This window comes from Malassezia japonica, chromosome 3 (assembly GCF_029542785.1).
Source record: "Malassezia japonica chromosome 3, complete sequence".
NCBI classification, from domain to species: domain Eukaryota; kingdom Fungi; phylum Basidiomycota; class Malasseziomycetes; order Malasseziales; family Malasseziaceae; genus Malassezia; species Malassezia japonica.
In genome coordinates this window covers 719,497-736,957 of record NC_083372.1, presented here as the reverse complement: position 1 = coordinate 736,957, position 17,461 = coordinate 719,497, and the positions used below count along the sequence as shown (strand labels likewise).

The following is a 17,461-nucleotide window of genomic DNA, read 5'->3' as shown; positions in this document are numbered from 1 at the left end:
ACCTCATGGCCGCCGCCCTGAAGACGCTCGTTGTGCCGCCGACTGCCGGCGGCTTCCCTAGTGCTACGGTTTTCCTGATCCATGGACTCGGTGACACGGCGCAGGGATGGGTAGACGTCGCGCGCATGCTTGGCCAGCAGCAGGCGCTGCAGCATGTGCGCTTCGTCCTCCCGACCGCCCCGCTGCAGCCGGTGACGCTCAACATGGGCATGAAGATGACGTCGTGGTTCGACAGTAGGTCCTTATCCTAATACAGTTTATACGCTCACCGACATTGAAAAGGACGAGGACGAGGCAGGCCTCATGCGCAGCACAAGCCTCATCCGCGACCTCGTCAAGCAGGAGATCGACGGCAGCGCGCCGGGCCTCAACGGCCACGGCGTGCCGAGCAACCGCATCGTCGTCGGCGGCTTCTCGCAGGGCGGCGCGATCGCGCTGCTTGCGGGACTTACGTCGCCGTCGCCGATCGCGGGCGTCGTGGCGCTTTCGACGTGGATGCCCCTCCGTGCCAAGATCGAGGCGATGCGCACCAGCCAGGAGCTGTTCCCGGTATTCCAGGCACACGGCACCGCGGACCAGATCGTCAACTATGAGTTCGGCAAGGCGACGCACGAGGGCCTGCGCACCCAGCTCGGCTTCGGCAAGCTTGCCGAGTTTCACGAGTACAAGGGCATGATGCACTCGGCCTGCCCAGAGGAGATCCGCGACCTGGGCCAGTGGCTCGAGCGTGTCGTGCCGATCTGATTCGTAGAAGGTGCAGCTATAACATACATTACTCATAGGGGGAACGTTGACGAGAGGCCCAGCGTCGGCGACGAGGCACGCGTTGCGCCGGGCGTCAGTGTCGTGCGGAAGCCCATGTTCAGCGAGGGGGGCATCTTGAACAGGTCGCTCTCGCGCGCGGGGTCGAGCGACGAACCACTGATGGGGTTCATGCCGCCACTGCCGTAACCGGGGGGGAGGAGCGACGACCAGAAGCTGTTGTCCAGCACACGGTTCACGTCGACACCTTGCGCCTTGGCAAATTGCATCGCGTCCCAGCCAAGTGTCGCATTGAGGTTGTCGTTGGACATTCCGTGCATATCCGACTCCTTGTCGTGGTGCATGTCCAGCGCGGGGTGGGAGTCCATCGGCATGCCCAGGCTCGTGCCCATCGCGCCGTGGTGCAGCTCGCCGAGGTCCGTGCCGGGTTTGGGACGCAGGTCGCTCGTCGCAAGACCCGCCGCAACGGGGTTGACTTGAGTGGGGTTCACCGTCATGTCCGCGCCGCGCATCGACGACGTCGCCGAGTTCTCGCCACGTGCCGCCATCATCTGCTTGATGCGCGCGAGACGCGCCGTCTGGCCGTCCATGTGTGGCTCGTCGTCGCCCGCGCCCTGCGCGTCGGAGCGCGCGCCATCCTCGGTGGCGTGCTTCGCAGTGCCGCCTTCGTGGCGCGACTGCACCAGGCTGCGTAGGAATGAGGCATAGAGCGCGGGCGTGTGCGTCGGATCAACCGCTGCCTCCTCGAGCACCTCGATGGTGTAATTCACCAGAGCAATCACCTCGTCCTCGTTAATGTAGTTCGCAAAGACGGGGCGGATGAGCTTCAGTAAAAAGACACATGCGTAGGCCACCGCGACAAAGGTGGGGTCGGGCGCGTAACGCAGAATCTCGCGCATGCCGTACTTGACCGTGGCAATGATTTCTTTCGCTGCATGCACGCAGCGCACAAGGTACTGCGGCTTGTCGACCGACGCACCGTCCGACGGGCGCTCGAGCGCATACTGCAGGCCGAACGAGTTCAAAACAAGTACCGCATAGTTGTAGCGCAGTGGCGCCTGGCGGGCGATGTAGTACATCGAGCGTGTGGTCATGTCCGCGTCGTCGCCAGGGGGGCCGGCCTCGTGCAGCGCAAGCAGCATCGAAATGCGGATCTTGTCCTCCATGCCGCCCGACAGGTTCATGAGGTTCTGCGGCATCGACGAAAACATGGATTTGTTTCCGCCTTCCTTCTCGCCTTGGCGCCGCGCAAGGGGCGAGGGGGCACGGTCCGACTCGGGGCGGCCGCCCTCGCCCTCCTTGCCGTTCATGGGTGACGACTGTTGAGAGGGCTTGACGTGCTCCATCACAATCGGGCGCCACGCGCGCATCATCGAATCGAGGCCAAGACGGTACCAGTACTGCATCGTCTCGTTCAGCTGCTCGTTGAACGAGGGCAGGATCGCGGGGTAGTCCATGTCCAGGTTCAGACCACTCGGCGTGACCGTCGACGAGTACAAAAAGTCGAGCTGGCGCGTCTGCACACGCAACAGGTCGACCAGTGCACAGATGCCCAGATCCCACGGCCGGCTGTACTTGTGTTTGCACCACTCGGAAGCGTGCCGGATGATCCAGTCTTCGCGAATGCTGTACGGCTTGCCCATCTGCGCACTGAGCGTGCGGTCCACACAGAAGCAAATGTACCACGTCCGCTCGCGGTTCAGGATCTCGCGCTCCTCCTCCTCGCTCAAAGTGCTGCCCGGCGGCGAGGGGCACTTGCGGTGCAGATTCAGGTCCTGCGCCATGCGGATCGCGACGCCGGCAAAGAGCCACGTACGGTCCTCTTCGTAGCGCTCTGCGGGCTGGTTGTAGAGGGTAAGCAGCAAGAAGCCCTGGACGATTTCGGGCGACTTGCTGCCGCGGCTCATCACGTCAAAGGCCGACTTGATCGCCTTGCGCAGGCATAGCACGTAGAGCTCGGGGCGCTTGGTGTAAAACTTGGACGCCACCGAGCATACACAGGTAAAGAGGAAAGGCGAGCGCGAGCACACGAGCGTCGGCGTGTGCCACTCGGGGTCGAGCAAAAAGAGATGCAGCGAGCAATGATGGAAAAAGATGCTAAACAGCTCGAGCGCCTCTTCCGATGTAATCAGGCCTTCGGCCAGGAGCTCAGGGGGGCAATCCGACTCCTTGGCGACGGGATGCAGCGACGCATTCGCGTCCAAACTCGAGTGGAAGTAGGTTTCGTTGGCAAGGCCAAACTGCGGCTTCTCTGACCGCCCGGTCGAGTCGTGCGACGCGTAGCGGTTCATCAAGTCCGGGGGATTGCCCGGAGGCGAATAGTCCTTGGCGACCGTGTCCTGCTCGCGCTCCTTGCCGTTGCCGCTCGCCGGATCTGCCGTGCGCTGGCGCTGCCAGTTCTGCAGACTCGCTTCGGCCAGTAAGCCTAGCGGGTTCAGCGTATTGTCGGGCAGGCAGTTGGTGCGTGCCGAGTCGGGGACGTTGCTGAGCGACGCCTTGTGCTGGTGCGACGACGAAGGATGTGAGTTCGCATTCTGCATCATGACCGTCTGCAGGAGGTCCTTGAGGTGGTGGTCGTCGTTCGGATCAAGCAGCCGCTCGCGCAGATTGTCGTCCATCATGCCCATCTTTTGCATAAAGCTCACCGCTGTCTCGGTAATGTTACGCATCGAAGTTGACTTTTGGTCGAGCCCGTTCGCAGCGACAAAGCGCTGCAGACGCGCAGCAAAGTATTCGGGGTCCGGCTCCTGCGTCTGCGGATTGATTTCGGGCATGGGCGAGAGCGAGGCGGTCGCCCGCTCGTCATTCGGAACCAACATGGGCGATTGGGTCTCGGAAACGCCTTCCGAGCCGGGTATGCCATTCGCCCCACGGGGTTCGTTCATGTTCTGCAGCACGCTGAAGAGCACATTCTCCATCTTCTTAAAGGCCTGCTGCATCGCGGCCGTCTTCCGGCGCTTCTCCGACTTGCGGCCGCGGTGGCTCTCGAGAAAGACACACTCGTGGCCGCTGCGTGCGCATCGCAGGCACGCGCCGCCGTTCTCTGCGCCCTCGCACTTCATCTTGAGGCGGTGGCAGTTGGTGCATGCGCGTGCGCCACGCGTCGACTTCTGCTTGCTTGGCTCGCGCTGCGTGCCGTTGCTCCCGTCGCGATTCGAGTCCAGTGAATCGGCGCGGCGCTTGGAGGCGGTCCCGTGCGCAGCGTCGTGGTCGGTATAAGTAGAATTGTACATGCTGTGAGCCATCTCGCTGCCATTCTCCACGGCCTCTGGGGAGGTCGAGGCAATGTGCACCGAGTCGGACGTGCTTTTCAGGCCGTCGTCGAACAGCATGCTATTATTGTCCGAGTCGAACGACGAGTTCTGGGTCATCCCAAATGGAACAGAATGATGCTCCATGTTCCGTACTTGAAAGCAGAGGGGTGGTCGGTACGCTAGAAAGTACTAGCTCGAACGAGTGGGGTTGCGGATCGCTCGTCGTCCCGTTCCAGTCCCAAGAACCTCGTGCTCGACGCAGAAATACACGGGGGTGATATACACAGTTACACAAACGGGCGTACGCTGCTCAAAAATCACCTGCTCTTGTGTTCACCGTCGTCGCGTGTGGACAGCTTTCCCACGTCCCCTAGCGTATCTTGGCGAATAGTTCGCTCGTTTTCCCAGCGCCACTGCAACACCACGGGGTAAGCCAAAAATACACGCATCTGATTGGCTCCATTCAGAAGAGGCTTACTGGGCCCGGATTTGCCAAGGGGCGCTGAGGCACAGCAAGCGTGGAGTGCCGCGCGGTGCGTGCGCGCAGTCGTAGGCGATCCGGACATGCTCATACAAACGGCAACGAACGGCAGACGCGGAGTGATCCGCTAGCCTTGATCGCAGCATCCGCCCTTGATCGGCCAGGAACGAGCTCGGGACGGTCGAGTCACATTCATGAGCCCCGATTGCTGTGGCTCGGCACGCTGACGAACGAGGCTCAGTCCAGCGCATAGCACCGCGAGCACTCGACAACTACAAAAGTGTACAGGTTCCAAAGATAGGTTCGCGCTATCAAGCACAATTCCCCCTACACAGCGCTACATGCACAGAGCTGTGCCCTCCCGCGTGTGCAGACAATAGGAAGTACAGGGATCATTTTGGAGGTCCATAACAAAGCCGGAAAACATGGTCGTTTCTCTTACTGCTTGGACTGAGCCTTGATGACATTCTTCACAATCTTCGACTCCTCGACAAGGAAGGAGCGGATGACGCTGCGGTTAGAAAAGAGTGTGAAAAGAATACGTACCGAGTGCGAACGCAGTTCGCGCAGCGGCTACCACCGTAGGCGCGCTGGACGGTCTTCTCGCGCTTGCTCAGGGTCGCGTACGCACGGGGGCGCACCGCCTTCACACCGGGGAGAGCGGTGTGGCAGTCACCGCACTTGGGCGAGGTGGGGAGCTTGTTGATGTGAAGGTAACGGATGTCACCGTTGGGGGTCTTGACGACCCGTCGGCGGTTCGACTTGGTGTTGTAGGAGTTGCGCGTGCGCAGAGTGAGCCGCTGAGCCATCTGTCGTGCGTTAGCGTCCGAAAAAAAATAGAGGCCTGCCACACGAAGAGGTAGTGTACATGCCATGTCGTGCACGTACATAGCACGTCCCCCCCTGCGGCAGCAAAAAGACCTACCTTGGTATACAGCAACAAACGTGAGCGTTGGTGAGAACCACAGCGAGGCGCTCGACACCGAAGGAGGCTTTCTTGTTATCACGTGCATGCATACAGTTTTGAATATTTAGTCATCCAAGTGCCACGCGGCACAACGGCCGTGCAGCCTCTCGGCCAGCGCGATGGACGTCTCGCGAAGCATGTGGGCCGCGCTGCAGCCGTGCGCGCGCGCGATGCCGCGCATGCCCAAGGTCCATTCGATGAACATTGTGCGCAGCGCGCACACTCGCAATGAGCCGGTCAAGGTGCCGCCGACGACTACCGTGTCTGTGCTCGACTTTGCGCCGCAGCCTCGGCCTACGCGTCCGCTCTCGGGCCTCTTGCGCAAGGCCAAGACGATGGTCTTTAGCGGCCCGAACGGCGAGGTAATCGTGCCGCTTCACCACTTTGTTCGTGTGAAGTGGGCCACGAACGACGAGACCAAGGAGCGCACGGTCGCTTTTGGCATCGAGGACGAGAAGGCCAAGGTCCAGCGTGGCATCTGGGGCCTGACGCGCGCGCTCACCGCCAACGCCGTCAAGGGCGTCGAGGAAGGCCACGAGGTGCGCCTGCGCCTCGTCGGTGTCGGTTATCGTGCAAGCGTTGAGGCGGATCCGCTGCCCCGCAAGCATCCGCTCCAGGTCGAGCTTGAGCGCGGCCGTGGCCACTGGTACGCGCCGGACCAAAAGAGCACAGAGATCGAGCGCGCTGAGCGCCTCGTCAAGGCCTCGGGTCCGAACGAGCGCCTGCACCTGCGTCTCGGCTTCTCGGACCCGAAATTGATCTCGGTGCCGTATGGGATCAAGGCGACTACGCCGCAGCCTACGACCATTATTCTGCGCAGCGCCAACAAGGAGCTCCTGGGCCAGTTTGCTCAGCAGATCCGCCACCTCCGGAAACCCGAACCGTACAAGGGCAAGGGCATCTTTATTAACGACGAGCAGATCAAGCTCAAGACGCCCAAGAAGAAGTAGACGCTCGGCGCTGCGCACCATACCAAAACTCCGCGCGGAATAGGGAATTCCATAAAATGTACTATGTCTCCTCGCTAGTGCGTGCTTTGCCTTTGTCAGAAGACTGTAGCGCATCGGCCAGCCGCGCGATGGATTGCTGCATCTGGATTTGCGACTCTTGCAAGAGCCGCAGCTGCTCGTGCAGTTGGGTATCGTGAGACGCAGACGCAGGAGGGGAGGTGCCTACCCAGCCCGGAAGCGCATGCGCCGTGTGTGTCGGAGCAAAGTTGGGGACGGTTGCCGGGTCGAACAAGGGAATCAGCATCGGCGCCGCCGGGGGTGCACCGGCAGCCCCAGCCGCGGGCGCGGCGGAGGCAGTAGCAGGCGCCGCGGGCGCAGCGGATCCATGATCGACCTGCTCGGCAGGACCCTGTTCGACAGGCGCCGTGTGCGACGCATCCAAAGTGATCGGTTCACATGCAGGTACGGTGGGCGCCGCAAGGTCGGGGGCCCGACTCGGTGTAGGCACGTCGGCCGCAGGAGCCACATCCTTTTTGGAAAGCGTTCCAAAACGCGCAAGTGTGGCACGGCGCACCGCCTCGCGTGCGTCTTCCGGAGGCCTCGATGGATCCGCTGTGTCAGCCGCACCACTTTGGGGTGCCACACCGTCCGAATCCGTTTCGGCAGTCACCGTCCTACTAGGACCGGCAGCCGGCGCGTGCCCATCGACCGTCCGGGGATCCAGGTGCGGCGAGTCGAGCATAGCACGCGCCGCAGCGCTGGGCGACGCAAACAGTGCCTCGTTCCTCGGCGCCTGACCGGCCGCAGGTCCTGGCGCAGCTGGAAAACGGGTCAGGAGCCCTTGCAGCGTAGCTGGGCCGCGCTGCGGCGCGTCTGCCGGCTCGCCTGCCCCCTCGTCCTGCGCCGGAGCGGCGCCCGCGTGCGCGTGCTCGCCCTGCGTGCCGTGCGGCTCCTCGCGCGGGTCTTCGAGCACATTTCGGCGGCACGTCGGGCAGCTCTGCTGCCGCTCGAGCCACGAGTGCAGGCAGCGGAAGTGGAATGCGTGTCCGCACACGAGCTTCTTGGGGACATTGTTGTCGTCGGTGGTCGTCTCGACGACGACCAGCTCCTCCCGGCAGATGATGCACGTCGGGTCCTGCAGTGCCTGCACTTCTTCTTGCGAGAGTGTCGGGTACCGCGTCTCCATGTCGCGCGTCGCTGCGCGGAAGCGCATCAGCTCGCGCACCTTTTTGAACAGCGAAAAGCCCAGGAACCCAAAGTCGCGCACCGCGCTGAACGGCAGGAAGAAGGTGGCGCGCTTCGCGCCAAAGTAGATAAACAGGCCGTAGCACAGCGGATAGGTAATAAACTTGAGCAGGTCCGAGAACAAGTCGATAAAAAAGAGGTAGCGGCTCTTGGCGTGCCACGGCTCGTCCTGGCGCAGCTCGTAGCACTCGCATGCGTACTTGGCCACGAGCGCGCAGCAGTCGATCAGCGCAAGCACCGAGATGGACGACATGTACACCATAAAGCTGCCCGGCCCAAAGTGCTGCGCCGTGATGAGAAGGGTGAGTGTGCAGAGGGCGACGTCCGTCGCGCCGAGCCACGCAAGCAAGGCAACCATGCGCGTGTGAAAGGCCGGCGGGAGGACCGGCACTTGCCCCATGTGCTCGATGCGTATCCCACACAGGTTGTGGAACAGCTGGGTAAATTTGAGCACCGCAGCCAGCAAGACGTAGCGCAGGTCAAAGTCGATCGGAAACATGGTCAGGGTAAAGGACATGTCAAAGAGCTGGTACCACAGCTGCTCGGCGAACCGCTCCGACTCACTCCGCCGGAGCGGCCCCAGCAGAATGAGCTGCGTGATGCGGCCAGAGAGCAGCAGCACGAAACCGACAAAGTTGAGCAGCACTAGGAAGCATCCGTTGCTGTTCGTAATCCACGCCGCCGCGGCAAAGTAGTCGGGCTGCTCGAGGCCCGCCTTGAGAAGCACAGCGGCGAGCGCAACCGTGCTTGCCGTCCCATAGCACGCAAGCACCGGCGCGCTCACCAGCGCCGACGCATGGACCGCCCGAGGCATCGTGGCAATCGCTAGGACACGGTGTCTCGTGCGCACATAATTGCATATTTCCCCACATCGGGCCTCCTCGAACGATCGTGCGAGCATGTCGGCGGCCCAGCCGGACGAGGATGCGGAGTACACTCCGCAGCAGCCTCCTTCGCTGAATGGCGTGTACGAACGCAGCCGGCAGTCGTTCCACTTGAGCAAGCCTGAGATCACGCAGCAGGATGGCGAGAGCGCCGCTTCGAGCGCCGAGCAGCAGCTCGACGAGGAAGCGGCGGCGTCCGACGGGCGCCTGCGGAGCATTACCAACCAGCTTGCCCAGACGGCGGTGGGTGTGCGCGAGATGAGCAAGCAACTCGGTACGTCGTTTTTCTGACACAGTGCGTGCGCGTGTCCATTCGAATGTCGAGAGCGTATTGATCATTACCAAAGCGCGCGACAACCATTTGGTGAGCCTGACGCGCGAGATGGCGATCTGGCTCATGACGATACCGCGTGAAAACAACGACCGGGGATTGATTGTGTATGTCGACGCGCAGCTGCGGCACTCGAAGCGCTTCGACGTCGCACGCATGCAGGCCGAGCACCCCGAGATCTTTGAGCCGATTAGGCCGCAGCGGCGCATGCCCGAGGGGCGCAATATGGCCGGCGAAGGGCAGCTGCGGTACTGGACCGCAGACCTGTGCTGCTCTGCGCCGCACCTGTTCGACTTTGTGGTGACGGTACGTTGTGCGACTTATGCAGCTCGGCGGCGACGGCACGGTTCTCTTTTGTTCGTGGCTCTTTCAGACCAACGTCCCGCCCGTGATCCCCTTCTCGCTCGGGTCGCTGGGCTTTTTGACGCCGTTCAACTTTGACGAGTACAAGACCTCGCTGGGATCCGCCGTGCAGAATGGCGTGCGGCTGAATATGCGTATGCGCTTCCGCGCTACGGTTTATGTACGTTGCCCAACTGACCCAGCGTGCCATCCCCCCGAGCGACCCCGGTGCGAGCCGGTACCGCCGCAAGGCGATCAAGTCGCGCGACACGGGCGAGATTATTATGCGCAACATTGAAGAGGACGGCTGGCACGCAATTGAAGTCGCGCCGACCGCGCGCGAGGGGCCGGCCGACACGTCCAACACGCGGCCGCACAAGGACAAAGTGGTCCACTGCTTTGGCACGCGCCCGGTCGAGACGTTTGAGATTCTCAACGACCTCGTCGTGGACCGTGGGCCGAGTCCGTTTGTGAGCATGCTCGAGGTGTTTGCGGACAACAACCACCTCACGACCTCGCAGGCCGACGGTCTGTGTATCTCTACACCCACCGGGTCCACCGCCTATTCCCTTTCTGCGGGCGGCTCGTTGGTCCACCCCGAAATCCCTGCGATTCTGATCACCCCCATCTGTCCCCACACGCTATCCTTCCGGCCGATGCTGCTGCCGGACAGCATGGAGCTGCGTATTTCTGTGCCCTACCACTCCCGGAGCAACGCATGGGCGTCGTTCGACGGCCGGGGGCGCATCGAGATCCAGCGCGGCGACCACATCAAGGTCACTGCGTCGCCCTACCCCTTCCCCACGGTCATGCCCGAGGACCAGCCGAGTCCGTGGTTCGACTCGGTTTCGCGCACGCTCAACTGGAACCAGCGTCAAAAGCAAAAGAGTTTCGTGATGGTCGAGGAGAACGTGCCCGCAGCGCGCGGTGCCGAGAACAAGGCGTCGGCGCCGCGGCAGAGCGTCGACCGCATACCGGTCGCCGAGGAAGACGACCGGCGGTCCCCGTCGCCCTCCTCCAGCAGCGACAGCGAGAACGACGTGCCGGAGGATTTTGATATTGACGACCACTCGACGACGGGATCGCGCGTGAATACGTGGGATCAGTCGCTGGCGTCCGGCGCCACGCCGACGTCCAACTCCGCGATCCAGCGCGAGTTCATGTCGGCGGTGCAGCCCATGACGAGCATGTCATCGTCGACCAGCAAAGTCGCAGAAACCCCCGCATCGCTGCCTCCGGATGCTTTTACGCCTGACCGTTTTGGTTCCGCGGGACCCCCTCACGCCCCGAGTCCGCTTAGCCGGCGCCATTTGGCGGCGGTCGATTTCCGTCTACAGGATGCCCTAAAATCGGGGGACACCAAGGCGCAGCCCTCCCCCGATGTGGCAATGGCCCCTACGCATTCTTCCGACAGTCAGTGTCCGCAGGCGATTGTGGTGTACGGCCATGACGACACGGACGACTCGGAGGAGTCCGACGCACCGTAGTTCGTGTTCCGCGCAGGCTTGTGCTCCCTGTGTAAAACTTGAAACGCCGGTTGGCTCGAATAGTGCCTTGCATGCCGATCTGCATGCACCTCGGACCCCGCCAGAAATAACCCAGTCGCACTGCGCGTTTTTTGCGCACGGACCAAATTAGGGCGGCGCCCGCTGGGCTGTGGCGCGGGGGGGCGCGGCGCATCATAATTCCGCGTGCTGTGCAGCGAGTGGCGCCCTTGCCACCGAATCCTGCGCGGGGGTGATTGTCGGTGTATTTTGCGTTGCACATCTCTTTCCGCACATCCACAGGCGATGTTTGTGAAGCAGCACTAAGATGCCTGTGGATCATGCTTCCCGTCACCGGCGGGTCACGTCCTCACCGAGCGGACGCTACTCACGCACACCATCTCACCGTAATGAACTCCCTGGAATCCGCGACTTGTTCGGCGTAGGCATCCTTCCGTCGTCTCCAGACACGTACCTCGCCCGAGATCACCACTCGGATGTCTCCCCGTCGCCCTATTCCCTCTCCTCGTCGGCGCCGCGGATCACCGCAGAGCCGATGGCGGCGATGTCGCCGCACGGCGCTGCACCGCCCCACGGGGGCCAGCGGGGTCTAGGTGGCCATGGCCATGTCTCCCGCTCTGAATCGATCAGTCTCCCTCCCCTGTCGCACTCGCCGGGATCGGCGTGTGCGGCGCTACCGGCGATCCTGCATCGCCTGCGTATGGAAGACGAGCAAGGCGAGCCGCCGCTGCTTGAAGATGCAGCGAACCGCCGCAAGCGCCGCTCGTGGGAGATGCAGACCGAGATCGAGATGCCGCCGCCTCCCTTTATGGTGCGCACTTCAAGCGCGGATCGCTTTGTGCACGGGAAGCCGCCGCTCGGCATGATGCCGCTCAAGACCCTGCGTACGGAACGTACGAAATTTGCGACTTACACCTTTCCGCGGGCGGATATGCGTGAGTCGCGGATCATTGATTCGAGGTACGAGCCTGCCGCGGCGATGAAAGCGCCGCACTCGGAACCTCTGGGGGGCTATTTTCCGCCGACCGATCTCAATGGTTCGGTCGAGCATCCCCACAGCGATCCCCCCCCGCGGCCCATGTCGCGCAGCCACTCCTCCTACTCTATTTCAGCATCGGAAGGATGCCCCCGTACGCCCGGACCCGAGGTTGGGGAACTTCCCCTTCGTCTGGACGAGCCTAGCTCCGCTATGTCTGTGGCCTCTATGCTCGACGCGCCGCCGCTGGTCGATGGCGCGCCCGGCACGTCGCTTCCCAGCATGGGCTCAGCACACTCGCTCAGTGAGTCGCCCGAGCAGAAGGAGTCGATAACGGGCGGCCCCAGCCCCGAGGGGCACCGCGGCCCCACCCCACCCGTCACCCCAAAATGGAACAAGCCCCGCGGCGCCGGCGCCGCGACGACCAACGGAAGCGGCAAGTTCGAATGCAGCTGGTGCGGTAAACGCTTCTCTCGCCCATCAAGTCTGCGCACACACATCCACTCTCACACAGGAGAGAAGCCTTATCGCTGTGACCGCCCTGGATGCGGCCGGTGCTTCAGCGTGCACTCCAACTTGCGCCGCCACCAGAAAAGCCACAGCATGACGAGCTTGCCAGATATTCCGAGCTCGCCAGGGAAGGCTACGTAGCTACGATAGATCTGTCACGAATCCACGACGCGCGAACCCCGTTTGTCCGGCGCAACTCCGCGCAGCTGCATGCTCCTTGCCTGCCAAGCCGCCTGCCGATTTTCGCCGCACGAGGCCGATCGGGCGATGCAGGCTGACGCGCCAATTAAGGGCCACGCCGACGCTCAATGTGTCTTCCCTCACGATGGAGCCGAGAGCGCGTAGAGAGGGGTTGTCTGCGAGAGCGTATGCCACGCCAAACACGTCCCAGTTCATCCGGCGCCAGCAATCAGTATCGGTCGTGACCGCGGGCCAGACCACGACCAAGTCCCGGCCGGGCTCGGAAGTGGTCATCACCCAGCAGGTGACGTCCACCGCGCCGGCCCCGTCGCCCACGCCAATGCCCCCGGTTGAGGAGCAGAAGCACACGCCGGCCGGACCGGTCGCGGGTGGCGTCGTGGGCGGTGTTGTCGGACTTCTCCTGCTCGTCCTGCTCGCCTATCTCTTGCTGCGTCGCATGCGCAACCAGCGCGCGACACGCGCCCTGGACTCGGCCTACGCCGAGGCGGGCATCGGCGGCGGTGGCGTCGACCGCCGTACGCGCATGCGCCCTGCGCAGGCTATCGACGAGCCGTGGAGCCCGGGCGGGATGGCGATGCACGCATCCAACAGCGGCCAGCCCTCGCTGGGCGGCGCCGGCAGCGACCCTTACTTTGCCTCGCCGGTGCACCACCACTACGACGATATGGAGATGGGTGTGCGGCCCAGCATGCAAAAGACGCCGCGCGACTCGACGCAGCACGACCCGGTGGCCTGGCCCGATTTCCAGCCGGGCCCGGCCGCGCGCCAGATGAGCCAGTTCCAGGACGAGGCGCCACTCGCCGACGTCTCTACACACACCAATCTGGCCGCGCCGGCTGTGCATGTATCGCACTACGAAAACATGGATGCAGAAGAACCTGTGCCCACGACGCAAGTGCCTGTAGCGTCCAGTGACGCGTACGCCGCCGCCGCACCCACCGAGATGCTTGGCGAGATTGATACCACTTCGGGCGCGCAGCAGCACGCCGCCGATGCCGACACGTTTGCGACTGCGCCTCCGTCGAGTGCTGCGCCGGCTATTTCCACACAGACCCTCGCCAATGCGCCTGCGCGCGAGTCGCTGCCCCGCCTGAACACGGACTCGCTCTCGCGCAAGGACAGCAACGCGGCCGACCTGCAGTCGCCGTCGTCGGCCTACATGTGGCTGCCGCCCCGGAAGCTCTTTACGGAGAGCACCGAGGAGGAGGCGCCGGAGCCGGGCGCGGCCGCAGCGCCCGCGCGCCCTTCGCTCCTGCGCTCTGAGAGCAACATGCAGGACTCGGCAGAGGAGCAGGAGCTGAGCAACAAGCTGTGGCGTAACAATGGCACGCTCCGGGTCGCGAATGAGTCGTAGAATGTACGTAATTGACTATAACCGCCCGTTGTGCCGACCAAGCTGCTCGCCACTCACCAAAATGCAGGGGCCGGAGTAGACGATGCGACCCTGCACCTCCTCGGGCTGGCTCCGGATCCACTGCACCACCGGACCGTCGGCCGCGCCAGGCTGCAGCCAGAACGCAACGATGCGCTCGTCGCTCATGTGGCCCTTAAGGAGGTCGAGCGTAATTGCAGGCGGCGTGATCACCGACACGGACGTACGCGCCTCGACAGGGTTCGCGGCATAGTCCATCACCTCGCCCAGCTCTTTCACGGCGGGCACACCTTCAATGCTCGACGATTTGGGGTGCACGGGCGTGACGGGCAAATTGTAGTTCTGGTACCAGCGGAATACCTTGTTGCCAAACTTGCTGCGGTCCGCACTCGCGCCGACGACCGCATACTGCGTCGCCTGAAAAAAGCGCTTCAGCGCCTCTTGCTCCGCAGCGGCTGCCATCGTGTTGTGGAGGTGGAGAAAAACGTACGCCACCATGGCCGGAGCGTCGGACCTTGTCGCGCTTGCGCAGGAATACGGCGTGCACGAACGCGAGGCGAGCCCTGTGGCAGCACTGGACGCGATTGCAGATGAATTGCGGAGTAGCAGGCTTCGCACAGAGCTAGGCAAGACGCAGCTGGCGTCGCTCTGCGTCGAAGTACTGACCGACCACGCGACGTCGACGGCGGCGTTGCGTGTGCTCGCCAACTTGTGCATTGACCACGGTAGGTCGCTTGGTTAATACAGAGGCGAATCGCAAACATCTCCTTGAGCTGGGCGCGGTCCCGGCGGTGCTGGGCGCATTGCCAGCAGCCAGCGCATCGCTGACGCAGGCCGACCGTCAAAGGGCCCTCACGGCGCTCGGCGCGCTGCTCAATATTCAGATGGACTATGCGCCTGCAAAGAAAGCGATGCGCGAGGCTCATGTGCCGCCAAGAGTGTGCACCCTTGCGACGTGCCCGGGACTCTATGTGTTCGGCGCATGGATGCGCCAGTCGGGCGACCTGGAAACGTGGGTCGAGCACCAGACACTCGGCGCAACGGCCGCAGAGTGGGGACTGCGGCTGGTGCACGATATCCTCGAGGAGGATGACGAGCAGGTAGACCAGGAATGGATGCCCGACGCAGTCAAGGCGCTCCTGCGCCCTCTGCAGGCGGTCTATGCGGCGTCTGACGCGGTGATTCCCCCAGAGACGGTTGCCACCGCCGCAGACCTCGCTGAAAACGAGCTGAGCATGCTCGAGAGTATCGCTGTGCTGCTGGAACGCGCCGCGCCCTCGTTCGCATCGGCAGTCGTCACGCCGGACGACGAGCCGCTGCGCACCTTCGTCCAGATTGTGACGCACCCGCCGCGCCTCCCTTCCGATTGGAAAGGGCTGCTAGAGGAGGAGGAGCTGCAGCGCACCGAGGCGGTCCTGGCGCAGCTTCCTGCCGGTGCTGCGCATGTCATTGTCGCTGCTGCGGCCGAGGACGCAAACCTCGACAAGCTGTGCCCGTTGCAGGGTGCATCGATCGCCCCCAGCTGGTTCGTTGAGGCCCTGGTCGTGGCGGTGCACTCGTCCGAGGCACCGACCGCCTCGTGTGCGATGCTTGCGCTGGGCAACTTGGCCCGAGATGGTACGTCGACCCACTAACGCAGCGCCGCGCACTGAGGCGCTTGGAAGCACGCCTGGCCTCCTAGATGGGGTGGTGCGCCACCTTGCTGCCGACAATATCCGCCTCGCGCACGCGGCCGTCGGCCTCTTGAAAAACCTGGCGATTCCCGTGCCGAACAAGGCGCCGATCGTCGCTGCGGGCGTAGTGCCGCTGCTCCTTCCCCTCTTGTCGCGCGAGCGCGACATGGTCCAGCCGCTGCAGCACGGCGTTGTCGGCCTGCTGAAGCACCTGGCCAATTCGGTGACTGTGCCGCTCGCCGCGCTCGGCCTGCTTGGCGCCTGGCCGAGCGCCGAGTCACCCCTCGAGGCGCTCGAGGCGCTCCGCATGCGCACCGACCAAGTTTCGCTGCGGTTAGAAATTGCTCGGATCTATGTCTCGCTCATCCGTACGCTGTGGTCCGCGCGGGCGAACGACGTGCCGCGCCTTGCGGCCGACGCCCAAGCGTCCGAGCAGGAGCTGTCTGGGGCCCTTGAAAAGGCCCGGGCGGATCTGCAAACCGAGCCCGTCTTTTCCGCGCTGGTCGATCTGCTGCGTTTTGGGCGAAAATACGCGGTGCTGGTCAGCGACAGCCTCCTTGCGCTGACCTTGGCGAGCAGCACTTCAAAAGCCGCTGCGGAAATCGCGCTGCGATGTGTCACGGTGCACGTCGTTGTGCCTACGGATGTCGGGCAGGACGCGCCCTTTACGTCCGGTGTCGAGGCGCTGGTCTATGTGCTCGAATCGATGCCGCCGCAGGTGGTGGGCAATGCCTGCAGTCTGCTTCAAATTTTGTCGCTCGCCCCCACCAGCGACGATCGCAGAGTCTTGGCGCAGGCCGTGCAGATCCCCCTTGAACAGTGCGAAGCGCGGGTGCAGCAGGACGTGGGCCGGGTGGTGGCGCGTGCACGCGATCTACTTACGCCCAGCGCGGCAGCGTCAGCGCCGTCAACCTAAAATTTTATATAATTGCGTGCATAGCCAAATGAAAAATAGCTATTCACATGAACCAAGACAAAATAGGACGACCGGGGATAGCCCATGCCAGAGCTTGCGATTACTTAGAGGCAGCAAAGCTGGTGGGGAGAGTGGCCTGGGCGCTGGGGCGCTGCTCGAAGCGGCTGAACCAGCCCGAGAGCCAAGGGAGGCGCGAGGCGGTGAACAGGTCGGGGTTGGTCGCCTTGAAGTCGCGGGCGACGGGGAAGAGGAAAACGTCAGCCCAACTGAGGTTGCCGAAGATGAACGGGGGGTTCGAGAGCTTGAGCTGCTCCTGGGTGTTGGCGATCACGCGCTCGAGGAGCACAAAGATCTCCTCAGCAGCCTGGAACGAGTCCAAGAGGGCAGCGGAGATGTCCTCCTTGCTGGCGCCGTTGTTGCGGAGCGCAAAGAAGGGCTTCACGTAGCGGTCCTCGACGATCGGCTGGACGCGGGTCACGATCAGGGCGCTAATCTGGTCAATCTCGACGCGCGAGAGAGCGACATCAGCGTAGTTGCGCTCGTGAGAGCCGATGGGAGGAGGGAAGAGGGTGCGGTGCGAGGGGTCCTCCACGTCCTTCGAGGAGAGGATCTCGTCAAGGTAGCGAGCAATGGCGAGAGTCTCGAACAGCGCAATCCTGTCGCGAGCCGAGTAGATGGCGTTGGGGCGCTGCGTTAGTAGAGGGACGTACGTGGACCAGGACGGGGATGGTGCCGAACGGCGAGAACTCGTAGAGCTCAGCCGACTCAGGCATCGAGGCCTTGTGGATGTACTTAATGTTGAGCTCCTTGAGCGCAATCATGACAGCCTGCACATTGGTCGACTAGGATTAGCAGGCTTGCATAGAGAGACGTACCAGACCAGTGCCGAACAGCTCGATAGTGCCGATGTTCTCGGGGGTGATGATCTTGGCGGGCGCAAACATAGTGAATGAAAAGGTAAGGGTGCCCCTGAAGCGGCCGCAGATTTATTTCCCTGCCGAGCTCTCAACCTTTTCGCGCCACCCGTGCTCAGGGAAACTCTACGCCAAACGAGCTGCCCACGTGTAGGCCTAATTGAGCTCGGGGAACGCA

At 63.0% G+C, this 17,461-nt stretch overlaps 10 protein-coding genes across 10 annotated transcripts; 5 read left to right on the top strand and 5 right to left on the bottom strand.

Moving 5' to 3' along the window:
- Positions 1–5: 5 nt before the first annotated feature.
- On the top strand, positions 6–744 carry MJAP1_002227 (lysophospholipase; the record flags this gene model as incomplete). The annotated part of the gene is made up of 2 exons (XM_060266170.1): positions 6–234; positions 257–744. 2 exons carry the CDS (start codon positions 6–8, stop codon positions 742–744), a joined length of 717 nt encoding a protein of 238 aa, XP_060122153.1.
- Positions 745–776: 32 nt separating this feature from the next.
- MJAP1_002226 (uncharacterized protein) lies at positions 777–4,133 on the bottom strand (the record flags this gene model as incomplete). Its single annotated transcript, XM_060266169.1, has 1 exon — positions 777–4,133. One exon carries the CDS (start codon positions 4,131–4,133, stop codon positions 777–779), a length of 3,357 nt encoding a protein of 1,118 aa, XP_060122152.1.
- An 802-nt stretch (positions 4,134–4,935) lies between these two features.
- Positions 4,936–5,306, bottom strand: RPL34A (60S ribosomal protein L34A; the record flags this gene model as incomplete). Its single annotated transcript, XM_060266168.1, has 2 exons — positions 4,936–5,008; positions 5,044–5,306. The coding sequence occupies 2 exons, from the start codon at positions 5,304–5,306 to the stop codon at positions 4,936–4,938; spliced, it is 336 nt and encodes a 111-aa protein (XP_060122151.1).
- A 277-nt stretch (positions 5,307–5,583) lies between these two features.
- MRPL6 (54S ribosomal protein L6 mitochondrial) lies at positions 5,584–6,414 on the top strand (the record flags this gene model as incomplete). Its single annotated transcript, XM_060266167.1, has 1 exon — positions 5,584–6,414. The coding sequence occupies one exon, from the start codon at positions 5,584–5,586 to the stop codon at positions 6,412–6,414; it is 831 nt and encodes a 276-aa protein (XP_060122150.1).
- Positions 6,415–6,475: 61 nt separating this feature from the next.
- HRD1 (RING-type E3 ubiquitin transferase) lies at positions 6,476–8,473 on the bottom strand (the record flags this gene model as incomplete). The annotated part of the gene is made up of 1 exon (XM_060266166.1): positions 6,476–8,473. One exon carries the CDS (start codon positions 8,471–8,473, stop codon positions 6,476–6,478), a length of 1,998 nt encoding a protein of 665 aa, XP_060122149.1.
- Positions 8,474–8,558: 85 nt separating this feature from the next.
- Positions 8,559–10,703, top strand: MJAP1_002222 (NAD(+) kinase; the record flags this gene model as incomplete). The annotated part of the gene is made up of 4 exons (XM_060266165.1): positions 8,559–8,817; positions 8,840–9,180; positions 9,203–9,397; positions 9,420–10,703. 4 exons carry the CDS (start codon positions 8,559–8,561, stop codon positions 10,701–10,703), a joined length of 2,079 nt encoding a protein of 692 aa, XP_060122148.1.
- A 562-nt stretch (positions 10,704–11,265) lies between these two features.
- Positions 11,266–13,762, top strand: MJAP1_002221 (uncharacterized protein; the record flags this gene model as incomplete). Its single annotated transcript, XM_060266164.1, has 2 exons — positions 11,266–12,137; positions 12,571–13,762. The coding sequence occupies 2 exons, from the start codon at positions 11,266–11,268 to the stop codon at positions 13,760–13,762; spliced, it is 2,064 nt and encodes a 687-aa protein (XP_060122147.1).
- A 15-nt stretch (positions 13,763–13,777) lies between these two features.
- MJAP1_002220 (uncharacterized protein) lies at positions 13,778–14,242 on the bottom strand (the record flags this gene model as incomplete). Its single annotated transcript, XM_060266163.1, has 1 exon — positions 13,778–14,242. The coding sequence occupies one exon, from the start codon at positions 14,240–14,242 to the stop codon at positions 13,778–13,780; it is 465 nt and encodes a 154-aa protein (XP_060122146.1).
- A 34-nt stretch (positions 14,243–14,276) lies between these two features.
- Positions 14,277–16,369, top strand: MJAP1_002219 (uncharacterized protein; the record flags this gene model as incomplete). The annotated part of the gene is made up of 3 exons (XM_060266162.1): positions 14,277–14,505; positions 14,528–15,397; positions 15,420–16,369. 3 exons carry the CDS (start codon positions 14,277–14,279, stop codon positions 16,367–16,369), a joined length of 2,049 nt encoding a protein of 682 aa, XP_060122145.1.
- Positions 16,370–16,469: 100 nt separating this feature from the next.
- Positions 16,470–17,313, bottom strand: MJAP1_002218 (uncharacterized protein; the record flags this gene model as incomplete). Its single annotated transcript, XM_060266161.1, has 3 exons — positions 16,470–17,057; positions 17,080–17,196; positions 17,245–17,313. The coding sequence occupies 3 exons, from the start codon at positions 17,311–17,313 to the stop codon at positions 16,470–16,472; spliced, it is 774 nt and encodes a 257-aa protein (XP_060122144.1).
- Between the last annotated feature and the right edge of the window lie 148 nt (positions 17,314–17,461).